Source organism: Drosophila mojavensis, unplaced genomic scaffold (genome assembly GCF_018153725.1).
Source record: "Drosophila mojavensis isolate 15081-1352.22 unplaced genomic scaffold, ASM1815372v1 contig_74, whole genome shotgun sequence".
Taxonomy (NCBI): domain Eukaryota; kingdom Metazoa; phylum Arthropoda; class Insecta; order Diptera; family Drosophilidae; genus Drosophila; species Drosophila mojavensis.
In genome coordinates this window covers 21,027,311-21,051,789 of record NW_025318899.1, presented here as the reverse complement: position 1 = coordinate 21,051,789, position 24,479 = coordinate 21,027,311, and the positions used below count along the sequence as shown (strand labels likewise).

Sequence of the window (24,479 nt, the reverse complement as noted above, 5' to 3'; positions counted from 1 at the left end):
AACGAAAAAGAAATAAACAAGCCGGAGTGCTCTAGGTGGAAGTGCTCGACTAGTATGTACCCCCTAAACTAAACTGCTTTTCTATTTATATGTGTATATGTGTACTTAGAGTTTCTTCTATAGATACGAAATTAACAGAGGCACACACCTATACATTTAGTCCTAAACACACATATGCATTTCTTTATATGTACCTGCTCTACACCCACCTATTTCTGTTATATACATACATTTTGGATTATCTTCTGTTCTGAATAGACGATTGAAATGAAATATATATGGATGTAAGGAGCTAAACTTGTAAATAAATGTAAATGAAAATAGTTAATTTATGATGTTATATAAAGTATCCAAAATTTGTAATATTTATGCGGCTCGAAATGTTTAAAGCAAATTAGTTGTGTTTAGCTTTAATGATCTTCAAGCTCAGTCTCAAAAGTGTTTTGATCTAAACATATTATAAAAGCTCATCAATCTAAATATTAAATTCGAGCTCCTCAGTTATTGTAGTTAGCTAAATAAACACATTTAAGCTGATGGACATATACTGGAATTTCTTTATCGGGCTGTATTTATTTTCAATCTATCCCATTAGACAATGATATCAACATTTACAGACAATTTTATTAACATTTACAGGCTTATAGATTTCGTGTAAGAATATCTACTTTTAGTTTAAGAAATTCCCCCTTAAGAAATTTCCCTTAGTTTTTGTCCTATGGCACAGTTTCACAAATACGAATTTGTCACTTGATTACTTTTATTTCAGCAAACTTTTAGCATTATTCTTACTTCATATTTTTCTCGACATGTGAATGCTTCTATTAATTTATTTATTTTAATCTTAAGTCGAATGGCAAATCCAATTAGTTGCTCTAATTGCTGCCCTCAACTCACTTCAGTTCAGCTTAACGCAACTCCTAAACTCTGTGCAGAGTTCTAAGCAAGCCTCCAGCTTAATTCGCTAGGCGCCCTGCAGTAGGGCAGTGCGTAGGCGTGGGCGTGGCAGTTGCCGTGGTTGACGCACATGAGTAAAGTGAATAATGTGTGGGCGCTGGGGGAGCCCAGTTGAGAGGATGGAGCTACCTCAATGGCCGCACACTCCATGCCAGCTGCTCATGTTTGTGGCTATGTCAAATCAGTCAGTCACTCAGTCACTCACGTACTTAGTCAGTCCGTCAGTCAGTCAGTCAGTCAGTCAGTCAGTCAGACTGCGTGTCAATCTGCAATGTCGTTGTTAATTCAATGTGAATGCATGTCATGTTCATGGGCCTCGTTTGTTGCTGATTGCAAATTGTTGTCGCTGGAAATGTCAACAAGAATGGCACGCATAGTTGCCTGTGTGTGCGTGCGTGTGTGTGTGTGTGTGTGTGTAGCTTATTGTAGTATATTTCAAATACCGCAAATTTACATAAATGTATATATATTATATATGTATATGTGTAAAGCATATTTGACCTTGGGGAATGAACGCAATGCGCCTAATGCATCTGCGACCCTACAAAACTTTGGCTTTGCATTAACAATTCCCAATCATTCATGGCATGAAAATTGCGACGGAAATGCGACAGCATTCGCTGGCTCTGCTGCTACTGCTGCTGCTGCATACCCGTTTAATGGGCCCTCAGTTGGCGATTGCCTTCGTAGCACACACGGCGTATACGTTATTTCCGCATTGCCAACTGCTCAAGCTTGAGCGCTGTTGAACCCAGTTGACCCATAAACGATGACACGCGCTAGCTAGATATTCTAGAAACAGTTGTTGAGACACTCAACTTGGAGTTAGAGTCGAATTAACTCAGTTATACCAAATATTTACGAGTGTGTGTAGATACAGTAGACACTATCTGCACTCTATTGCACTTGCATAGGAAGTAGAATTATTAAATATTTTAAAATTTATAAATATTTTTATTATAAATTGAAATACAGTCTATAAAAAATATGAAATTAAATAAAAAATGATAAACTTTTTTAAATTGGGAATAAAAAAAGAAAATATATACATATATTAAAAATTAAATCAAATAAATATAGGTATATGCAAATTTTGCAAAATATTAAAATACAAATTAAAAATACTTTCATATATGCAATTCATTTTCTATTTTCAATGAATAATAAATTTGTATAAATATAAATACAATTGAAACAAAACACGAAAAATAAATCAAATAGATATACTACAAGTAAATGAAGTAATAAACAATATTCTTTTTCCCTATTTTTCAAAAAATTTAAATTATGCGAATTAAAAAATGTTCATATATATATGTATGTATATGTAATATTTTTCATCATATGCTTTAGTTACAAGAACTTTTCTTAGAATTCAAATTTAAATTCTACTTAATTTTTTGGTTTTACCTGTTTAAGGCTCGAGCTTTGCGCATTAAGGGATTCGCTTTTTGGGTATAAAGGTATGAAGGAAGTCGAAATTTCCATAAATCAAATATTGCAATTTTCTTTGTAGATAAAAAGAGCGAAATATCTATTTAATATATTTGTTTTCATGCGAATCTTTATGGGAGTTTTTAGCCACTAAAAACCCTTTTTTTATTTATTTACTGTGGCTTAAGCTAAGCGAAAATATTACTTAAGGGACATTTATTTAAACTATGAATACAAAAACAAAACGACTTCTATCTCGGGAACATCTCATTGTGGCTTTGCGGTTTATTGATTTTGCGGCTGACATGTAAAAAAGTTTACCCTGGATACGTGTGTGTTTCCAACCCGCTGGGAAAGCAAAAACAATAACAAACATTGAGGAGGAAAAAAGAAAAGTTTTTGCCATAAAAAAGCAAAAAGCTGCTGATGCCCAAACCATTTTCCCCATTAACAATGAAGTCATTTCCAAAGGCATAGGTAAGGGGAAGTGGGGAGGTGGAGCGAGGGGGCGAGGTATATACATAGGTCAATTAGCTGGAAACTAATTAAAGGCTATTTGCATATCAGCATAATAGCCATAAGATTTATCAGATAGCCATTTATACGATCATGTTCTTAGCCAGCACTATGAATGAATGAATGAATGAATGCATAATTAAGGAGACAATTCTGACTGGAAGAGAGACAGAGAGAGAGATAAGGCTGGCCGTATATCATATTATTTATTTATTCATACATGCTAGTTATTTATGTACGTCGTATAATTGAAAGGAAGCTAAGTGAAATGGTATACGATAAATGATATTTAAGCTCATCTTGTATTATGATGGAATTGAGTATTTTGTATATGTACTTAATAAATACTCACTTATATAAATAACTTTGAATATAATATATTAACTTCGAATATGTAAACATATAGTTCCTGGGAATTTCTAGCATCTACAGCGTTGTGAGGAATATCATATATTTCCGATGCGGAACTCTTTAAAATATCTTAGAGCTTCATAGGAAAACGCTCTTTATGTGCATATATTTCAAATGATTCAAACAGATGGACAACTAGACAGACAGACGTTAATCAAAGCGGACTTTATCCAGAACCAATAACCTCTCTTCACCCTCAGGGAGGGAATATAAAAAGTCACTCTTTAAGTAATTTCCTACTTTTAGAAATGCCAATGAACTCAACTTATTCAACATTTATTCATAATCAAGTCCCGTCCTATATAATAATCCTAATTATAAGAAGTCAAACTAAAGGTCATTTCTCATAACGGACATTTGATATACACAAAGATGACTGGAATACATAATACCAACAACAACAACATCAAACGACAACAACAGCTTTATTTGTGTCGTCTAATTGTTGATGTAGTTAACGATAAAAGTTTGTGGGTTTCTCCAGTTCAGTTCAGTTCTGTAATTTTTTTTTTCGTTCTACATGTCCTTAAACGTATTTCTTTTCCCTCTTATTTTCCATGTGGCATTCGCATTTTGCTCGATTTCCTCGCATTTCCTCTTTAGGTTTTGCGTCATGTTTTCACTTTGCTGAGCGACTTTATTGCTATTGTCCTTTGATTTGAAATGTTGTTGTTTTTGCTTGTTGTTGGCTTCTCTTGTGTGCCACGCGCTCCACGAGCAAAAGTTCTCGAGTGTCGCCAAGAAGCGTTACCGACCTCAGAGCCATAACGACAATAACAAAACTGTGACTAGTCAGATCGAAGAGTCCGCGACATATTGTCTGGGCACGCAATGTGGGTCGGACCATTCATTGTGAAATGTGAAATGTGAAATTGTTTGCCTGCAATTGTTTTTCCCAGCCAAAGGTCAAAGTTGAAACAGTTTTCAAGCATTGTCCGTGTCTCTGGTGGCATGTCTCATGCCCGAGCTGTTGAAAACATTATAAACTTATGAAAAGTACGAAGTCAGCTTTATGACACATAAGTCCAGCTAAGTTTTGGCCTTTGGCTTTTATTAGATTTTATGGTGCGTATTACTTGTGGAATATTTTTAATAAGTAGCGCACAAGAAAACTTTAGGTATATTTATATTTATACTATAGGCTTAATGTCGGTTTACATAGGATTCGAAAATAACAGAAATTATTGGTTAAAGTTTATAAGAAAACTTTATCTGGGGTCTTTCAAATTCAAAGAAACTTTCTGTCAGCAAAAGTTAAACAAAATTTCTTGAAATTTAATCGTAAAGTATTAAAAGGTAATAGTTTTAATTTTAATTTTTAATTTATTATTTATTTATTTTAATTTTTTTTTATTTATGTTTATTTTTTATTTTTATTTTATTTTTTTTTATTTTTTGTTTTTACTATATAATTTATTTGCTTTCATTTTATTTTATATGTATGCTATATGATATATATATATGTATGATATATTTACTCACAGTATATTTATATACTTAAATTCTTTAGACGAAAAGTAATTTTAATAAATTGTTATTCAGCTAATTTTTATTTTGAAAAAAAGAAAAGAAAACAATCTCCCCAGCATCTATTCTCTATAAATGTTTTTTGCACAGGTTGTTTTTAATTAAAAAACTAAACCAAACTCGCATAAAACATAAATACGAAATACCAAATAACAAACAACAAATGACAAAGCCAAGCTACTACACACATCTATCTATATGTATATATCTAACTGAATATGATGACAATTGCAGAGTCTGTTTGAACTTGAGCTGGCTGGCTGCAATGAGGTCACCGAGGCGGGCCTCTGGGCCTGCCTGACGCCCCGAATAGTGTCCTTGTCGCTGGCGGACTGCATCAACATTGCGGATGAGGCGGTTGGAGCTGTGGCTCAGCTGCTGCCTTCCCTTTACGAATTCTCGCTCCAGGCAAGTTTTACCAGCACAATGTGTGGCTGTGTGTGTGTGTGTGTGAGTGACAGTGTGTGGAACATGGTCTCATATTTAATTAAATTACAGGCTTACCATGTCACAGATGCTGCCCTGGGCTACTTCTCGCCAAAGCAAAGTCACAGTTTGAGCATATTACGCTTACAGTCATGCTGGGAACTAACCAATCATGGCATTGTTAATATAGGTAAGTCCTGAGTTCTATATATATTTAAGGGCATTTACTATTTGAATTTGTGTAAAATAAACTCTGAAAATTAATTACAGCACAAAGGTTTTCAAAAGACCTTTAAGCTATTCAAATGGTTTGCTATAGTTCATAAACAATTTTTTAGGGGAATATTGAATATTGAATATATATATATGCTTTATTATTTTCTACGAGAATACGAGCTGTCCAAACGTATGCTCCTAAATTTTAAAGCTAAAGACCCTAGCAGAGAGCTCTTTAAATTAATTTTATAAGTCCAAAAACATCTGTTAAAGGAAATATGAAATTTGTCATTTAGAACTTCTCTATGAAAATCTCTAAGGCTTAGTTCCATTTAAATAGAGAAGATGAGATAGACAGCATTGTAATTTTGATGGAATATGAGCTAAGCTATAATCAAACCAAACCTAATGAAACTTTGAAAATTTCTTTTTCTACAAATAAATGAAAGTATAGTTCTACATATAAAAAAAATGTATATTATTATATTGTTATATATTAATAATCAAGTGAATGAAATAGTTTAGTGGAGATCAAAGAATCTCGAGAGCACGCATTAATCAAAGAGAATATTGTTAGCTAAGTTCTTTAAATAGAAGACCCTTATAATCCTAGACATTATATTTTGTATATACACCCAGTATTCAATATGTAAAATAATAATTTTAATTTGTATGCATAGTCGAAATGAATTAAACAATTCGCAGTGAAGCGAATGTTGTAAAATTTGTCGCATTGTCTCATTGTTCGTTTGCCGCTTGTTAGGCAACAAAAGTGTCTAAATGTCTGCTGAAAAGTTGTGGGAATTGCGGAAGCTACGGACAGGCGTATTGTTACTTTACATAACTGTGCCGATTGTCGTTAAAGAGAATTGTGACGGGCATCCGCCAGGTGTATGCCAATTGGCACAGGTGTAATAGAAAAGGGCGAGACAATGAAGGTGAAAAAAAAAACTCCAACTGAAATTTAACCAAGCTGAGGGAATTTCTAAATCGTGTTGCACTCAGCTAATTGAAGAGGTTTTTTAGCTAACCTTTTTTATTTCCTTCTGCAAAATCATTCGAGTGCCGTCCATTCGAGTATATCCTTTCACGTCACGGACAGACAAACGGCTTTCACCCTTGTCAGCTTTTAACGGGATTTGGCAGCTGAATGGCTTTGGGGCCAACTTCATTTAAGCCACAAATTGATTGAAATATTTCGAGGAACTCTATTTAATTATTTTAGAGGGGCTTTGAATTATGTTAAACCATACGCCACGTATATCAGAATTGAATGCAGAGTATCTACTAGTCAGTCACATTTAATGGTTGCCATGCAGCTTGTTAAGTCAGGCAATCATCATTGCATAGGTTTTCCCTTGACTTGCGTTATTTTACCTGACTGCTTTCGTTTTATTAAGCCCTTTCGCAGGGAGGTCTCTCTCTCTATCTCTTTCTCTGTCTCTCCTGAGTCCTGTTTCAGCGTCTCCGAGCGACTTTTCTCTGCAGTTACAGACAGTTGGCACTGCTTCTCTGTAACAATGTTGCAGTTTTATGGCGCATTATGCCGTGGAACGGTCTACACGCCAAGTTAGGACATTTTGGAATTGAATGACAGAAGTTGAGATGTTTTTCCGTTGCACAGTATTTACTCTTGTCTAGCTAGCTTCGCATTAACAGCAGCATGAGCTACAGCTTGTATTTAATATATAGTATAGGGTATTTTCTATTCGCCTCGCATACCTTTAAAACACAAGGGGCATCCTTTGGTATTCCATAAATATAAATTACAAAATTCCTTCCTACCATAGTCGGACTATTTAACAGGGTAGATACTGGTAGTAAAATGCATAACAATTTTGTAAAAGTTACTGATTATAAACTGAATTTAATGGCCATCGGCTACAATCTAAATAATATATGAATAGGTAATAATATATAAAAATGGCTAATTGGTTCTAAAGAAATAAATTTACTGCCCTAGGCTACGAGCTAACTTTTTCACCGGGTGTTTAAAAGCTGACTACCAACATACAATTTGTAGACTTATTTCCTGCTAATGTTTTTTTATTTTAAAATATAATATAATTTTTGGCATTCATTAACTTTTGTATTTAAAGGGCATTTACTAGTCTTGAAAAATTATAATTAAATAATGAATGTTGCTAGTTAGCATCTGTACAGGGTATCTCTAAGTGGACTACCACTATACAAATTTCAATTTCTTATCCGATGGGAATGCGGTTATTACAAATTACAAAATGGCTGCCATACGCTGCAGTACTTCACTCTTCATTCTTCTCTTCCATTGCCCACCCGCCCCTTCGCTCGCTTGCCGCAATCAACTCGGGTTAAAAGAAAAAACATGATTGACTGTGCTCTACATCTGTCTGTCTCGCTTTCTCTCACTCTCTCGCTCTCTCCCTCTCACTCGTTCGACAGAGTCCGTTGAAGTGCAACAAATTAAGCAGTCAGTTGCTGCAGGCACTTCCCTACTCTCCCCCTCCTACTCCTCTGCCTGCTCCTCATCCCTTCTCACTCCCCCTCGTCCTCGCTTTCGCACTTGGGCTGCCAACTGAACAACACGCATCGTCGCCTCAACGATTCAACGCCTCTCCGGAGCCCAATTATAAGCCACACTTTACACTCCCTCTCCCTATCTCCCTCTCTCTCTCTCTCTCGCTCGCTGGCACTAACGGTAAATGTTACAATTACAGCTTCTACAGTAGTTCGCATCAGCAATGCATTGGAACTGGAGTCCAGGAGCAACTGGAGTCTGGGCAGGCTGCCTTTGCCGGGAACTTGCTAATGACTGCGAAAGTTCAACTTGGCAATTAAAACGATTTAAGATTAAATAGCGCAGTTAAATATTTAGTGAGCTTATTACACTCGCGAAGGCAAAGGGGTCCACAAACAGTCAGAGAGTTACACAAAAAGAAGTCATTTTAGGTCATTTATTAAACAGCGCGATAGCAAGAAAATTACTCTATCAAGAAATGATGGAAAACAGAAACTTGGGCAATAAATAAATGTCTCTTTATCAAAGTAGAAGACTTTTGCGAGTGGACGATGATTGATATTACGATATTTATATTCCAGTTTACTAATTAGGATAAACGCATTTTAGTCTATGGCTGTTAAGAGTAATATATATTGGGCAAAGATAAAAACTTTATAAAATCCTATAGTAACAGTCAAATTAGCGATAACTGCAGCCGTTACATGAAATCGATAGTCAAATGTATGAATAATCTTTTATTATGTATAAGTATTCATATGTCCCTTTCTTTAATCCTCTCTCCCTCTATATATATCTTGTTTTATATCTGTATCTCTTATACTGTCTCTTTATCCATCTCTCATTCTTATTTTCTTCTCATATTCATATGAAATTGGTAAAATTTGTTTATTAAATTAATATATAGATAACAATAATTCAAATTTATATATTGAAATTTCATCATAGCCTACTCACATCTTTATTCAGTTATGAAACTCTCATCTTTTACTTTTCTCGTCTCTCAGGCCTGAGTTCTTCAATACGTATGCAGTATATTGTTGTATAAAAAAAGCAATTCTAGAATATTTAACTTTTATGTTCCATTTTATTAGTCATATCTCTAACTGGTTGTTAAACAAACCAATTTGAGTTTTTATGTCAGCTTTACGAGCTGAAAACGCTGTTCAACGTGGGCTGTCCATGGGGACTGCAATATATCGATTTTATATATATACTGATATATGTATGTATATATGTATATGTGTATATATATAAACTCGATATGCTCTGAAAAAAAGAGAAACATCTTTTCGATTGTTTAATTATGGAATGTGCAAATTGCTTATGAATCTTTTGGTATTTCATTTTGTAAATAAACAAAATATATAATTAAAATCTTTGAAATTTCAATCAAAGTGCTGAATGAATTCAAAAGCTCAAAATTGCTAAACATAGCAGTAATCCAATTGTCTTTTCTCTCTCTCTCACTCTCTCTCTCTCTCTTTGCTCTGTGTTTGTCTATTTACATTATTTTGGCATTTGCAAATATACCTAATTGGCATAAGTATTTAATGGGAACATTTCTCATGGACCATCAAATATTTGCCCAACATTCAGACAGGCAACAAGCACCAACAACTACAACAACATCAATAATGTTAACTTTACATTTTACATAGATTTTAATTTGTATACATATTTAAGCATTTTAATTTGAATGCTTTACGTTTGACCACATTTACTGCAATATGGCAAAAATATTTAATTAATGGCCTCGCTGGGAACTTCATTCAATTCAGCTCCACCCCTGACCCAAAAACGAAAGCAATCGGAAATGTGCTCGACCAACCGATACCCTGTACACACCCTCCCCTATCTCTGTTGCTGCTATAAACATATATCTATAAAGATGGAAGTTTTTCAGCACATTTCAATTTGCAGGCCACGCCTTCTTCTAGCTGTTACATAAATTCTGGCATAGTAAATATACCCTGCTTTCCATTATTTCTGAGTATAAAACGAGCTTATAACAGCATTTTGAATTGCCTGGGGAACGAAATTTATTAAATTATATATTGATATTGATTGATGTGTGTCGGAATGTGAACGCTATAGCGCTTTTGTATGCGATTTACATGGATTCGCAAGGGAGAGAGGAGAGTAATAGAAAGAGATAAACAGATATTTAGAGAGAGTGGAAGTAAGATGGTGCGAGAGAGAGCAACAGAAACTGAAGGAAGAATAATAGGGAGGTGGGGAAAGAAAGTGAGAGGAGGAAAAAGAGTGAGGAGGCGGAGACTCAGTGAAAGAGAGAGAGAGAGAAAAGTAGATGGAACGAGAAAATGAAAGGGAGAGAGAGAAATTGAGTAACAGGTAAAGTGAAACAAGGAGATGGTGAGCGAGTCAGCTAGTGATGAAAAGAGCGGGAGAGCCAGAGAGATGGAAATAAAAAAGTTGCGGAGATAGTGGAGTAGGAGAAGGAAGACAAAGCTTGGCGGTAACTGAAAAAAAACTGAAAGGCTCATAACATTATCATCATCATCATCACATAAATTAAAATTTGAAGAAAACTGAATGATAGTGATAACAGCGGTTAGAGCATACAAACATAATAACAAGATAAGGCACAGATAAATTTGATAACCAAGAGAGATTCACAGCGAGTGTAAAGCAAAGAACAAGACATCAATTACAATACGTAGAATAGGCCTTTATAAAGCCTTAGATATAATTTCATTTTAAATTTCACATCCGCTTCTAGAAGAATGTTGTTGCTTAGCGAATTTCATCTCAAGAATTTGAGTAAATATTTGTGCAAGTTCCGCTGTAAAGTCTAATTAAATTTGTATAAGTAAACTTTCGCAAGCTAAGAAACTTTCCTGTTAACTTGCAATTGCATCAGCTTTGCCAGAGATTTAAACAGAAGCCGTGTTGGGCCTGGTAAGGCCTTGTCAAGGTAAATGCCAGAAGTTTCATAAACAATTTTCACAGCGCGCGAACTGAGCGCGACGACTGAAAGTTTTGTTTCGCTCTTATCGGGCAACGGGAAAAGCAAAAGCAAAAGCAACGGCAAAGGCAACATGAAGAACGCATTTAACTAATTAAATGTTGCATCTAATTGAATCGGAGAAGTCGCTTAACTGAACCAACTGGCCGCCCACTGATCGAGCGCCTTCTTAGCTCAGTGGCAGAGCGCTGGTCTTGTAAACCAGCGGTCGTGAGTTCAATTCTCACAGGAGGCAGAGTTACTTTTTTTTCTGAACACCTGCCGTCCAAGTGGATGGATGCCAATGGACTTTTTATTGCTGTGCCTAGGCCAAGGTTTTTGTTTTTGTTTTTTGCTTTTTTTATAGGTGACACATCATTTGGCACGCGAGTGACGCTGACAACGCCGGAAACGGAAGTCCATGTGATATGCGAAAAGTCCCTGAGGCTAATTGGCAGCAGCCATGGCAGACTCGCTATCTCTCTCTCTCTCTCTCTCTCTCTCTATGTCTCTCACTCTAGCTAACGCCTCGCTCTGTGTGCGAGTTCGTTCAACTGGGCGTATGCGTGATTTCTGAGCACGCAACCAAAACGAATTTGCGAATTTACGAATTTACGAATGTACGAATATACGAGTTGCAAAAGGCGGCGAACAAGTTAATCACACATTAATTGACAATGTCAACACAAATGCCAGATTTCATTAAGCAACCCAAGGCGCACAAGGCAATCCTCATTATCATCATCATCATCATCATCATCATCATCGTCGTCATTGTGAGGGGGGCTGCTGCTAATAAAGTGGCTGCGGTTCGTTTCTCGTCTGAACAATTGCAATTGTCATTAATGTCAGCGCCAAAAGCAAATGTCCATCAATTTAACCGCAAGTGCTCGACGTCAGCGAGCGCTACGAAAATCTGTAATCCTCATCATTCTGGTTCCGCATCGAGCTGTCGTACAGCGGTTGATAGAGGCACAGTGGCACTATTTAATAGAGATTAGGCGAATTTAATAAGAGTTTAAATGAGAAGAGTTTCAATTGATATTTAAAATATTTCATATGACACAGAAAGGAAACTTATTTATTGAAATTCATATCTATATGTTTTGTTATTTTGGTTATATAGTTATTAGTTTTAAGTTAAACTTTTAATGATATAATGTATTTAAAAATAAACTGTTCTGAATTATATTATATTATTTTTTATTAATTATTATTATTTATTATTAATTATTAACATTAAATATTTAATTTTTTAAATTTTTTATTATTTGTTTTAATTTATTATTTTCATATATAAAATCTTTTTTTATATTTCAATTTATTTGTTTGTTAAATTTTTCTAAGTTAACTTCTTAACTACTTACTAAAAAATAAATAAATTATATATTTTACGACTGTTCAGTCATTTTAATGATCTTGTACCACTGTGCCTCAGCCACTCATCAAGTTGAACAAGTAAAAATTTTATAAAAGAAAATTAATATACATGCATGTAGTATAATTTGATTTTTTAGTCACTAATGGTCTATATAATAATACATATAATGGGCTAATACGTTGAGGTATATGAAAAGAAAAAGAAATGAAGAAAAACTGTAGCATTTTTGAAGACCGCATAGTGTAGAGTTAAATCTGAGCAGATGAACCAAAGTGAGAGCTGAAAGATAATAATAATAAAGATAAAATACAAGTAATAGCAACATTAATATTTAAATTAACAATATGAATAATCTTAAAAAAAATTTAAAAAATAAATAAGGATGATAGTGTGGGTGATAATGCCTAATGTAATGTCATTTACATCTGGTGTTGCTGCTACAAAGATCAGTAATGTTTATAGTATAAGTAATGCACTCGTATATAGTAATAAAATATTCCTATCTAGCATATAATATATTATGTATCTAGTTGAAAATATCTACAAACATCTGCTAAAGTACACACTTCAACTACATGTTTTGTTAGGCCACTTAATGAAGCTCTTAATTGGCAGCCCACCTCTCTGATGTATCTATTTGATTTCATTATAATTTCTGTTTATCTTGTTTGAATTTCTTGTTTTGCTGTGCCAAAATTGCAAATGCGAAATTCTTGAGCTCAGCTAGACAAAAATTCATCTTCGTCAACCTCTGCAGTAGCCAGAAATTATCCAATGCTCTTATTTGTGGCAGGTGGAAGGCATACAGAGTGAGCTGACTACAAAAATTTACCCAAGATCTGCAGAGCTTATCTGGTTGATAATCAGCCCACTCAGTTTGAGAGGTTATCTCTTGATGCTACAAAGAGATCATTTTGTACTATTGTCATTGACTGAGACAATGCTTTCTAATTGCATAGCTATTCTTAATTAGTATCTAGATTTGATATGTAAGATAAGATATACATAGATTGTGTTTAATGTATAGATAGAATTCTTATTATGAATATATAATAGATTAGTAAACGATGTGCTTCTTATATTTAATTAATGTAATTTATTCTTTTGTTTTCTGTGACATTTGGATATTCGATTGATAATTTCTGTTGTATTCTTGGATATTTTAACCAGTTTTATTCCCTTTTATATTTTCCATAGAAACAGTTGACTGATAGGAGCAACTGTCATTTTAAACTTCTCCCATATAGTTAAGGTATTTCGTAGTCGAGCACACCATCTGTTGCATTTAATTACATTTTACATTTACATTTTCAAGGTAATTGAGGTTGTTGTCGTTGCCGTTGTTGTTGTTGCCGCTTTGATTTTTGTTGTTATTGTCATCATCACATTTGTTGTGCTGTGGCTTCTCACTATATGTACCCTCACATGTACATACATACATATAAATGTATATGTGTGTGCTGTGATATATTTTTAATTAACTTATTTTTAAGTATATAAAAAGCTCAACGAGCTCTCTTCCGACGCGTGCTGTGAGCCACGCATGTTGCCAACCAACCAGCAGTCGCCCTCTCCGCCCACCGCCACGCCCCTGCGAACGTCTTGGCCAACTTGTCAATCAATTGTCGCTCGCTTACTTTGCTTTGCACACGGCATTGGCCATGAACTTAACTGAATATCCCTGCCCAAAAAATACAAAAACTTTTGTATGCAATTTCTGTTTGCCATTTTGAAAGCCATTTTTTTGCAAGAAATCAAGGGAGCGAATCGAGAGAGTGCGAGTGTGTGTGACTGCATAATACTCGCTCGAAGGACCATTGAATACCTAAGCATTATATTGTATCGGTATATACTATAAATGTTGCCTTTAGAAGGTCTTATAATAAATGAAGGAAGGAATTCGAACTGAAATGCTAACGACTGCAAGATGCTCGTTCGGAGCTAGTCGGATATTCCAATTCATTAACTCAAACGCTTAAAGATATGTACTTTCATTAAGATTAAATATTAGCTTTATCCCAGTTGGATATACACAGCTGTAAAATCCAAGTTTAAACTCTCTGTTGAATGAACGGGCATTAGCTCTTCAATATACTCTGATCGCTTTATGAAAGAGATTAAGAATCTTTCTCTTGGCATAGTCGACGACTGCTACTTAAGTGGTTCCATTAGGCGGTCGCTGTAATTTATAAGCTTTTAAGCAGCATCAATTTGCTGTTGTTTAGGGTCAGTAAACGGCAAGACGGTGAAAACAAAATTCCATCTAAATAATGCCAAGGCACATCCTGTGGGCGAGCTATTCACATTCCAACATTCACATCCATATTCACATTCACATTCACATTCACATTCACATTCACATTCACATTCGCATTCGCATCCACATTCACATCCATCAATGTCAGACTGAGGACGTCTGTTCCAGCTAATGAACTTGGACAACAATGCAAACCCCATTGAACCGCCTCAAAGCGGTTTCCTCTCAATGCTCGTAATCCTTTTCGGCTGTCAAAGCAGCATCCAAGCAAAGGACTTCAACTTCAATTCTACTGAGTATTCCACACTAAATTAAACATGAATGAAAATTAATCTGTATATTTATTTATATATTTTTATATATGTATATGTATTTATAGTAAAAGTCGAACTATATTACTATTTTAATTAATATTAATTATATTGTCATATATTCATATATTTTCAAGTATATATTTGTTAATTTTATAATTATTATACCCCTTTATTTAAATTAAATGAATAATAATTTATGCTAATAAATAAGGAATATTAATTTCAAATCTCAAATTAAAATCCTGTTTATTTATCAATAAACGATACATATATATTACTTCAATTAAAGAGAAATTTAATTTTAATCAGATATAAATTATTGATAATTAAATTAAATTTCTTCCATTTCATTTATATTTAAATTAAAAACGTTAATGTACGTTAAATTTTCTAAAAATTCAAGTAAATTGAAATTGTAATTAACGCTTCCTGAGACAAAACACACACCCATGTTCTTCTAGTTTATCTAGGAAATGTGGAGAGCTTTAATTACAAAAATTGTCTCCAGCAAATGCAAGAAAAAGTGAAACGTAATACGAAATAGGGAAATGCCTGCCAAGTTTATATATGTAAATAAAAGTTGTGCTCCAAGCTGACAGCCAACAGAAACTTGCTGCAAAGCAGAAAGTCATTCAGACACACACACACACATACCTGCTTATATATATATAGATATATACATATGTATAGATACTTCCTTGCCTTGAACTTAGTTCAAAGTTAAGCCTGCAAGGAATATGAAAAAAAAAACAACTTGTAAATGTAAATTCGTAATTGCAAGCTTATGTAATGGGATTTGGTAGTGAAAATGGCAGCTGGAGCTGATGGAGGAGCAGTCAGTTCAGGCGGAGGCAGGGTGGGTGGGTCGAAGGACATGCCAGGATAAATCATAAAGTTCAACTTGAGCTGCATTTCAAGCACGTCAACAGCTGCTTGAACTGTGCTCAGCCTTTGACTGCAGCTGCACTCAAAATTAAATGAATTTTAATGATAGGCACACACACACTCACACACGCACACAGACGAATATGCAGGCAAGTGACGGCACACTGACCCTTAAAAGTATGCAACATATTTATGTAGTCGATGTACAGCTAATGGGCGTCGCTGATTGCGCCACAACGATTGGCGTTATTAAAAAAGTCCAGCGACAGTGGCAATTACGTCAGCAGTGACAGGCGCAGGACGAACAGGACTCAAAGACCAAAGGACGACAGAAGAACAACTATCTATCTGGGCAGTGCCTACGCAACGTCAACCGCAGTCAAACGAACTGTCACGTCCTGCGCGGCCATTTTGTGGGCGGTGACAACAGCAGCTGGACGCCACTTTGATAACAGCGAAAGTGACGTCTGCAATGCAGTTGAGAGAGAGAGAGAGAGCGAGAGAGTGAGAGAGAGACAGAGAGAGGGGACAAACACTGCAGATATATGTATATATCCATATATTATATATTTTATAACAGTAAATAAGTGGAATAAGTCTGAATGAATGTTGTGTCTGAATTGAACTGATGAAGAGAAGGAGATAGAGAGAGAGAGAGAGAGAGAGAGAGAGAGAGAGAGAGAGAGAGAGAGAGAGAGAGAAGTAATGCAGCGCGTGTAGCATAATATTTAATATATGCACTAAGAAAACGAGTCTGAGCAGAGGTTTGCATTAAATCCACGTCTACATATGAGAAATAAAACATGTGGAGTAAACAGAATATAAATAGTGTATAAATAATATACCTTAACCTTTAGCTGTGGGCATTTCTCCAGAGAATAAAGTGACGTGCGTAGAGCAATCAAGAAAGTCAAGAAGGGAACCTTTAAGAACCCAACGGCGTGTATCAGTATACTCTATTAGTATACATATATACCCACGTCTTATATATAAGTACACACATCATTTATCATACATTCATTTAGTATGTGAACGCGTTGTATTTTATTTGTATTCTGAATTGTGGATTTATCAAGATGTTTCCAGAAATGCTAAAGTTGAAATTTGAGATTCTGTTGTTTCGTCAGCCAAGTTTTGTAATCTATTATTATTAAATTGATTGGATATTGATTTGAGAAACTTTTACAATAGAAAGCAGAGACTCACATCTAACATAAAATCAGACAGAAAGTAATACATTGAAACATATTACCATTTCATTTTGTATACAACTATACTAATTCACTTATGCATGATCGATAAGAGAGTTTGACTTACTACTAATAAGTACAACTTTACGCTGTCAAATTAATTTCCACAACTCTCACACACTTCAAAAACTTACCTCAATCCAAGGCTCTTTTTTGCTAAATCCCAACAAAATGGTTTGCCTAAGTAATGCTCTAAGCCCTAGCTTTAAAGAGCTTAATCTTAAAACACAATGTTCATAAATTAAAACATACATATTCATATAGTTTGTATATATGTAAAGAGTGCATTTTGAATAGGAGCTCAGCTGAAATTTCAAGCACATAATTCCCGGGTGCTGCTTATTAAAGTTGTAGTTCGTGGAGGCTGCCACTGGAGACTGTAGAGTGGAGAGTAGAGAACGGAGAGCTGTCATGGGGTTGGGCTTTGATGTGGCATCAGGCATCAGGCATCAGGCACCAGGCATTCTTATTAAAAATGCATTAAAACGCTTAGCCTCACAGTCTTTGCTCAACGGTTCCCACGAGCCGTGGCTCCCAGCATCCCGCCGCTGTCTATCCGCTTTTCAGGTCCTGTCAGCCCGTTGGTCCTGAGTGTCCTTTTGACGCATTTTCCACGCGCTTCACTTTCCAGGTCATGCGTCAGTGTGTGGGCGTAAGTGTGTGAGTGTTTGAATGTTTGAGTGCAGGCAACCGATTGGCAACTACAGCTGCACCGGCTTCAGCACTACCTTGTCTGCGAATTCATTGTCTGCTCATTCTCGCTCCAGTTTATGTGCTCGTGCAGCTGCAAGCTGTTTACCCAGTTCTGTATTTCTCTTTTATCCTCATTAGTTTCCTCCTCATTCAGAGGCAACTGAAAGGAAAACTTAAAAAACGCTTTTCACGGAAATTCTTTATGGAACAGAATTTAAATATGAATAAAGCTTGTTGCGACTAAGGGAATGAAATTGTGCAGGGAAACAGTTGAATTGGAACACGAATCTGAATGTTATTAATTAACTGAATACCTTTTGGTGAGGTGTATATTTTTTAAAGTGAATAAATGCATGAAAATATGTATGTGTATAAGTATGTGAGTATGATAATAATAAAAGACTGGAGAAATACGGCTTTGAATGTATTTATTTACTCTGAGCATTTCTAATAGGGTTTAAGGGAAACAGCGAGCATATAACATGGGGATTAGCAATATCTATGCTGAACATTCCTTATAAGCTTAACGCTGTGTAACTTAAAATAAGCTAAATTGTATAAAAACTAACTACAGATTAAAAAAAAAAAAAACTATTCTCTAAACTCGAAAACTAAGTAATATATAGAAAGTGTATAGGGAATAGCACTCTGATAGACTTGTTATCAAAACATTATCCAATTGAGTTTTCGTCTTAGCTATTTTTAGTTAGCATCCTCACTTTAACTTTACATTCCATGAGAGAGGGAGAAAGAGAGAGAATGACAAGGATAGCCATGTACAGAGTCGTTGTGATTATCAGTAGATGAAAAAAACGACTAGAAATTGTCAGTCTAAAAGTAGAATTTAAAGAAATCAAACTGAAACAATATATCAATATATCAAACAATATGATATATTCCTTATAGCAAAGGATTATGACTAAGAATTAAAGTGATCGAATTTGGTATGCGAATTGTCTTTAGGTCTACAACTTTTACAAATAGTTGTCATTTGATATACCACAAAATCTTAGTGTATTTCCAGACTGCCCTTACCTAGTGCCTAGTGCTGCCAAGAATGACAATTGCCATAGTTAGGCTTACATTGTTGGGCTTGTTACTGGGTCATCAAGAGCACATGAATGCCCACAAATAGAGCCTAGTCTATGTGAGAGTTGTCAAAAGCATATAATTTATTTTGATTGAAATTGTAAACTGCATTTCGAATGCTGTCAGCTTGCCAAAATTGAAATTTCAACGATTTGCAATTCATTTGTCAATTGTTGAGCAATTTGCAATGACAAAAACAAAGAAAGCCCTTCCCCCCACGCCCACCACGCTCAATATTAAATCATTTGCCAAATTCGCCTCTCAGCTGCACAATTTTACACTTAATTAAAGAACGGAAGGAAGAAGGAAGAGAGATATAGTGCGAAAGAGAGAGAGAGAGAGATAGAGAGAGAGCGAGACAGCACACTTTGGCATGTACAACAGTTGCTAAATGAATTTTACAGCACTTTTCTGCTTGCGAGCATCTAATAGCAGAGGTCATGACCCCTGCGCAGCCGTGAGTGTTGCGTAAGCCTTATCGCACCTCCGTAAGTCATCAGCCTCGGCTTGATGAGGCTCACGCATTGCCCGCAGCATTATTTGACTTAGTTATAGCTCATTATGATGCCAACATCGTCTATTCACTTCCACTTCCTTCCTTTCACAGCCTCTCTCTCTCTCTCTCTCTCTCTCTCTCCCTGCTATAATTATTAATCTAGCAGTATTTAATTATACATATTTACATAAGCTGCAAATTTAATTATGGTTACAAATAGGGGAAATGAGGATAAGGAAATAAATTGTCGATAGACTGCCATTGAATTTTTGATTGTTTTGATCAATACATATATGAGATATGATTCTTATGGGACAAGGGCAAACTTATATCGTTCGACTCATACCTATCCTGGGACTCCACAACTCGACCCTTTCCAATCTGTTGCCTCAGCAACTATGTCACTAAGAGAACTCATCTCAGTTTGTGGAATTGCTGAGCCATAAAAATATATTTATTACGCATAATAATACTGATATGTTTATATATATATATGACCATATATATGTATGTATGTATGATGTGTGCGTGCGTGTGCTACAAATAATATTTGGTACTTTTACTAAGCAGCTTTTTACATGCAAACTTGTGTCTCGTGTAAAAGTCGAAAAATAGCAACAAAAATCAATAAACATAAAAAATCTGCTAGAGCTAGTTGCATGAAATATACCCTGTAAATAACACATCGTAATAAAAATGAAGAAAATTACTTTATATAGACTATATATACTTATAGCTCATATATTTATAGCATTTACATTAATTTATCGATAGGTCATATAACTCGAATCTAGTAATATATATTAGAAAACTATTTAAGATCAGATAATCAATCTGCGAATCGTTTAGTATTTGATATATTATATATATGTATGTGCTACTATAGTACGATTGTTATTATATTATTGTACTATTCGAATATATCCACCCACTTTGTAAATGCCCATATAAATAGGGCATAACAAACAGTTGTCAAAATGCGCAATTCAGCTGTTGTCAAAAAAAGGAAAAAGAGACGAGCCTCGTGCCGAACATTTAACATGAAATATAGGAGTGTGGCTTGGATTTGTCATATTTGGTAATTTGGTGAAGCAAATCACATTGCATGGAAACGGAAAACGGCAAACGGAAAACAAAGCGTAAGCAACAAATAATGTAGACGTTGAGGTAGTTCTACTGGAAGATACCCAGCAAATGATTTTAGTAGAAATTTGGCGAGATCTATTGAAGTAGTTAATTACATGAACTGAAGGAAAGAGACGAATACAGAGAGGAAGAAAAAGGGTAAAAGAGAAATAGAGAGTAAGCTAAACAGCCAAGAGGACTGAAAGAGAGGGATAAAGTTGGCAAAAGAATTCACATATCCTATATCTATTCTATTATATTCTATTCCGAACATATAGTTTATATACTATTACTTATACAAAAACATCTATTCGCAATATCGACATATTCCTCTGTGCAATAATTCTATGTCGAATATTTTAAGTAGAAACTGAGGTTTATTTTTCTAAATTTAAAAGTTTATTTTCTAAATTTAAAAGTTCGATATGCCCATAAGAAGATTTCACAATTGTGCTAAGTAAATGTCAAGGATGACACATCTTTATAAATGTAATATCTATATATTGCATTTGATTCTAATAGCAGCAGCAGAGAGAGTAACTTCTTCAATGCCTCAGACAGTTTGACATCTTCGACGCCTAAAAGTAGATAAGAGGCAGAGGCTTAAATAAATGTAAATGTCATACGAAAAACTCGCATATGGCCCATACACACACACACACATAGACACAAAATCAAATTGGATTCGAGTCGCGCACGCTCACACACACACACACACACACACAAATGATTCCAGTTGGCAAATGTATTTCTAGTAAAGACGAGTTACAAATTGTTAGCTTATCAAGCAACTTTTGTGTCTGTGTGTGTGAATGGGTGGGTGTTCTTTGTGAATATATGTGTGTGTGTGTGTGTGTGTGGAAAATGACACTATTTCTAGGTATTTGTAATCTTTCAACATGCGCCAATATCCATTTACATATCAAGTAGCTCCACACTTTCAGCAGCAGCAAATCAAATAAATTCGGTCTAAGCCTTGAATTTAAATTATAATTTTATAAAAAGTCCGATAAAGTGGAATTATACACATACATATAAAATGTAATTATCCATAGAATTTTTTTAAATTTCCTCAACACTAGACTGCATAAAATAAATTCTGTATACTATTTCAATTATTTATAATAATTTTTTACTTGAGTAGTATGAGAATTTCACAATAAATTTGTATGTGATCATAAAGTTCAAAAAGAATAAATATGTAGGCTAGTGTAGTTGAGCGCAAATGGATCAATTCAAAAGCTTTGCTGAGAGCTTTAATAGAAAAATGCGCTTGGAATAGAAAAATGAATCGATTCAAAGAATTGACGAATGCAAAACTGAAGGGCGCCATAATCTATTTATATATATGTATAAAACATATATTTATTTATATATATTATATATTTCTTATAATTGTTTTAGTTCACATTTTTTAACGATGCGTTTTTCTAATAATGATTAAGATTATGATTGTACTTATTTATGTAAAATATATATACTCACTCTATACATACATATATATTGAACGTTCTTACACTCCCCTTTAATAGGGCTAGCTGATTTCGAACAATCATAGTACAAATAGATCTCACACTTTTCGCACTGGAGCACACAACTCTTGTTGATGCCCTCGCCCTGAACGCCCTGCGCCCTCTCCTTGGGAATGCACTTTTCATTTTCGTTGCGTTTCGTTGCAATTTCAGAATTTGTGATCGCAAAAACGAGTATAAAACAGCGAATACGAGATGCCTCAACTACCCGTTAGTGTCGGTCACAAACCGAAACTGCAACACAGGATACACTTGACAACAGATTCACTAAACATATATGTGTATATATAGTATATATTCTACATTCTTTGATTTCTCGTTTAAGCTGGCGCCGTGCTCGTTGCGTCTCAATGTGCAGCTGATAATGAAATGAGTTTCAGCTTGCGATTACAGCCGCGATAAATACGCGCGAATCTGAGAGAAATCTCGCATTTTAAGGCTTCTAATGCGAATGCATTGATTTAGTTTGTAATTCAATCGATGCTCGCTCTCCCTCTATCTCTTTCGCTCTCTCTCCCTCTCTCTGCTGCCGCTGCTGCTGCTGCTGCTGCTGCTGCCTCGATCGCTATGGTCTGCTGGCTCTGGCGCTTAATCGTCGTCATAAACTCAATCTAATGCAATTGCAACTGTATTTGTATCTCTATCTCTATCTCTATCTGTATCTGCAACTGCATCTGTATCTGTGTCTCTCGATTTGCATTTGCATCTGTATCTGTGCTGTCTATCTCTGTCGCTTGGAGCATCTCCTCATATGCATGAGACGCTCAGCATTCATCTAAATTTCTCACATGTTTGCAGGCCTTTGTTATTGACAATTTTTTTTCTTATTTTTCCTATTCAGCTTCTGATTTTATTTTCTTATTTTTCTATTTATTTGCGGTTTTCTTAACTTTGAAGTTCTGCCCGTTTTCAGGGCACTTAAGCCGCAAACGCATATGGATACAATTACAGTTAGCATCGCCGTTGCCTATTTATAAAAATATTCGAACACATTCGAACTCCCATTGGCCGCCAGCTCAAGTTCTTATCGATTTTCTGTCTGTTAATAGGTATTTGCCACTTAGGAAATCCCAAGGAGCTCAGAACACAAAATGTCTTGGCTTTCCAACTATCATGAATAAATGTTGGCGGTTGCTTTGCCTATTTTTCTTATACATATATTTATTTATTAATATTTCATTTATAGCTTTTTATATATTTGTTAATCATTTTCTTAGAGGATCCCAACCAACTCTGCTTTACCAATTACAATTTTTGTATGTTTTTTATATATTTTTTATTTATATAGCTATCCTAATACTTATATATCTATCTATCTATATATATTTCTATTTGTATCTTTCTATCTATATATCTATCTATCCATATATCTATTTATGTATCTATCTGTATGTCTATCCAGATAGCTAGATGGTATTATATATGTATACTCAGCTGAACGAGGTATAAAATTATATATAAAATATGCCAAAAATCAATTTCATGTATCATCTATCCATATATCTAACAATTTATATATGTATGTATATATCTACAATTTTCTCTTTCTATCTGTCTAGCTACCTCCATCTCTCTCTATATATATTCCGCATGCTTCGTTTACAGTTTGAATATTCATATAGTAATTCATATACTAGTAATTCAAATCCCTCTGTGTACGCAAGCACCTTGTGGTTTTTTTGGTCAGAAGCCAAACAAACGATGCATTTTCCAGTAGAGTCGAGTTGAGTCGAGTCGCTTTGAGTTGAATCCGTATCTGGTGGCTGGTAAAGTGGGGCATAGTTTATCATTGACTCGAATGCATGCCCCCAGTTGCCGTTATTTAGAAGTCGAGTGAAAAGCCGCTTAGCTACACTTTTCCACTGCACTTTTGGACTTCATCCTCGAGTGCAGCAGACGCGATGAAAATTCTTACATGCCTGCACTCCTGTAAGACAGCTGCCTCACCCCTCTCTACTCTCTCTCTCTCTCGCTCTGTGACGTTATCTCTCCCACTCTCTCCCCCTCTCTCTGTTTTATGCTTATCTTTGTTTATGCAGCCGCCGCACATGAAAACTGAGGCACGTGGCCAAAGCACCGCCCAGGTCGACTCCCGCTTTATGCTCATTGGCAAAGTTGCCTTTGTGCGCTGCGCTGCTCTTAAGCCGCTTAAGAACGGTAATTGTAGCCGTCTGCTGTAGACTCTGTCGGTCCTACGCCCCTCCGCCCGCCGAGCGGAGGCTCACCTGCTGGCCCTTCTCCTTTTATCAGTTGGCCAGACAACCCTTTAGGACTCTCATTTGCTTACGACACGGACGTGAAAGTCACAAAGTTGTGGGCTTAATCTGAAACTTGGGCAATTTGAGTGCAAATGCCGCGACCTTTAATGCTCTGCATTCAGCTACTTCATAAGCCTGGAATTAAATATATCTGAAGAAAAACATAAAAGTCTAAAAGATAAAAAAAGTCAATGATTGCTAAAGTTTTGATTTCTTCAACTTTTTATACAGAGAATCTCAGATGTGA

General features: G+C 35.3%; 1 protein-coding gene, 1 long non-coding RNA gene and 1 other non-coding gene across 3 annotated transcripts in view; 2 read left to right on the top strand and 1 right to left on the bottom strand.

Moving 5' to 3' along the window:
- Nucleotides 1–24,479, top strand: part of LOC6583170 (F-box/LRR-repeat protein 16) — a 36,242-nt gene that overhangs the window by 7,728 nt on the left and 4,035 nt on the right. The window contains exons 3-4 of the mRNA XM_002008812.4: nt 5,080–5,253; nt 5,344–5,461. Coding sequence (XP_002008848.2) covers nt 5,080–5,253; nt 5,344–5,461 — 292 coding nt within the window. The remainder of the gene's footprint in view (nt 1–5,079; nt 5,254–5,343; nt 5,462–24,479) is intronic.
- Nucleotides 11,137–11,208, top strand: Trnat-ugu. Its single transcript has one exon. It is a non-coding gene; the product is annotated as a tRNA-Thr (tRNA).
- LOC116804296 lies at nt 18,144–23,156 on the bottom strand. The gene is made up of 2 exons (XR_004364262.2): nt 21,928–23,156; nt 18,144–21,020 (listed from the first exon to the last, which is right to left on the bottom strand). It is a non-coding gene; the product is annotated as an uncharacterized LOC116804296 (long non-coding RNA).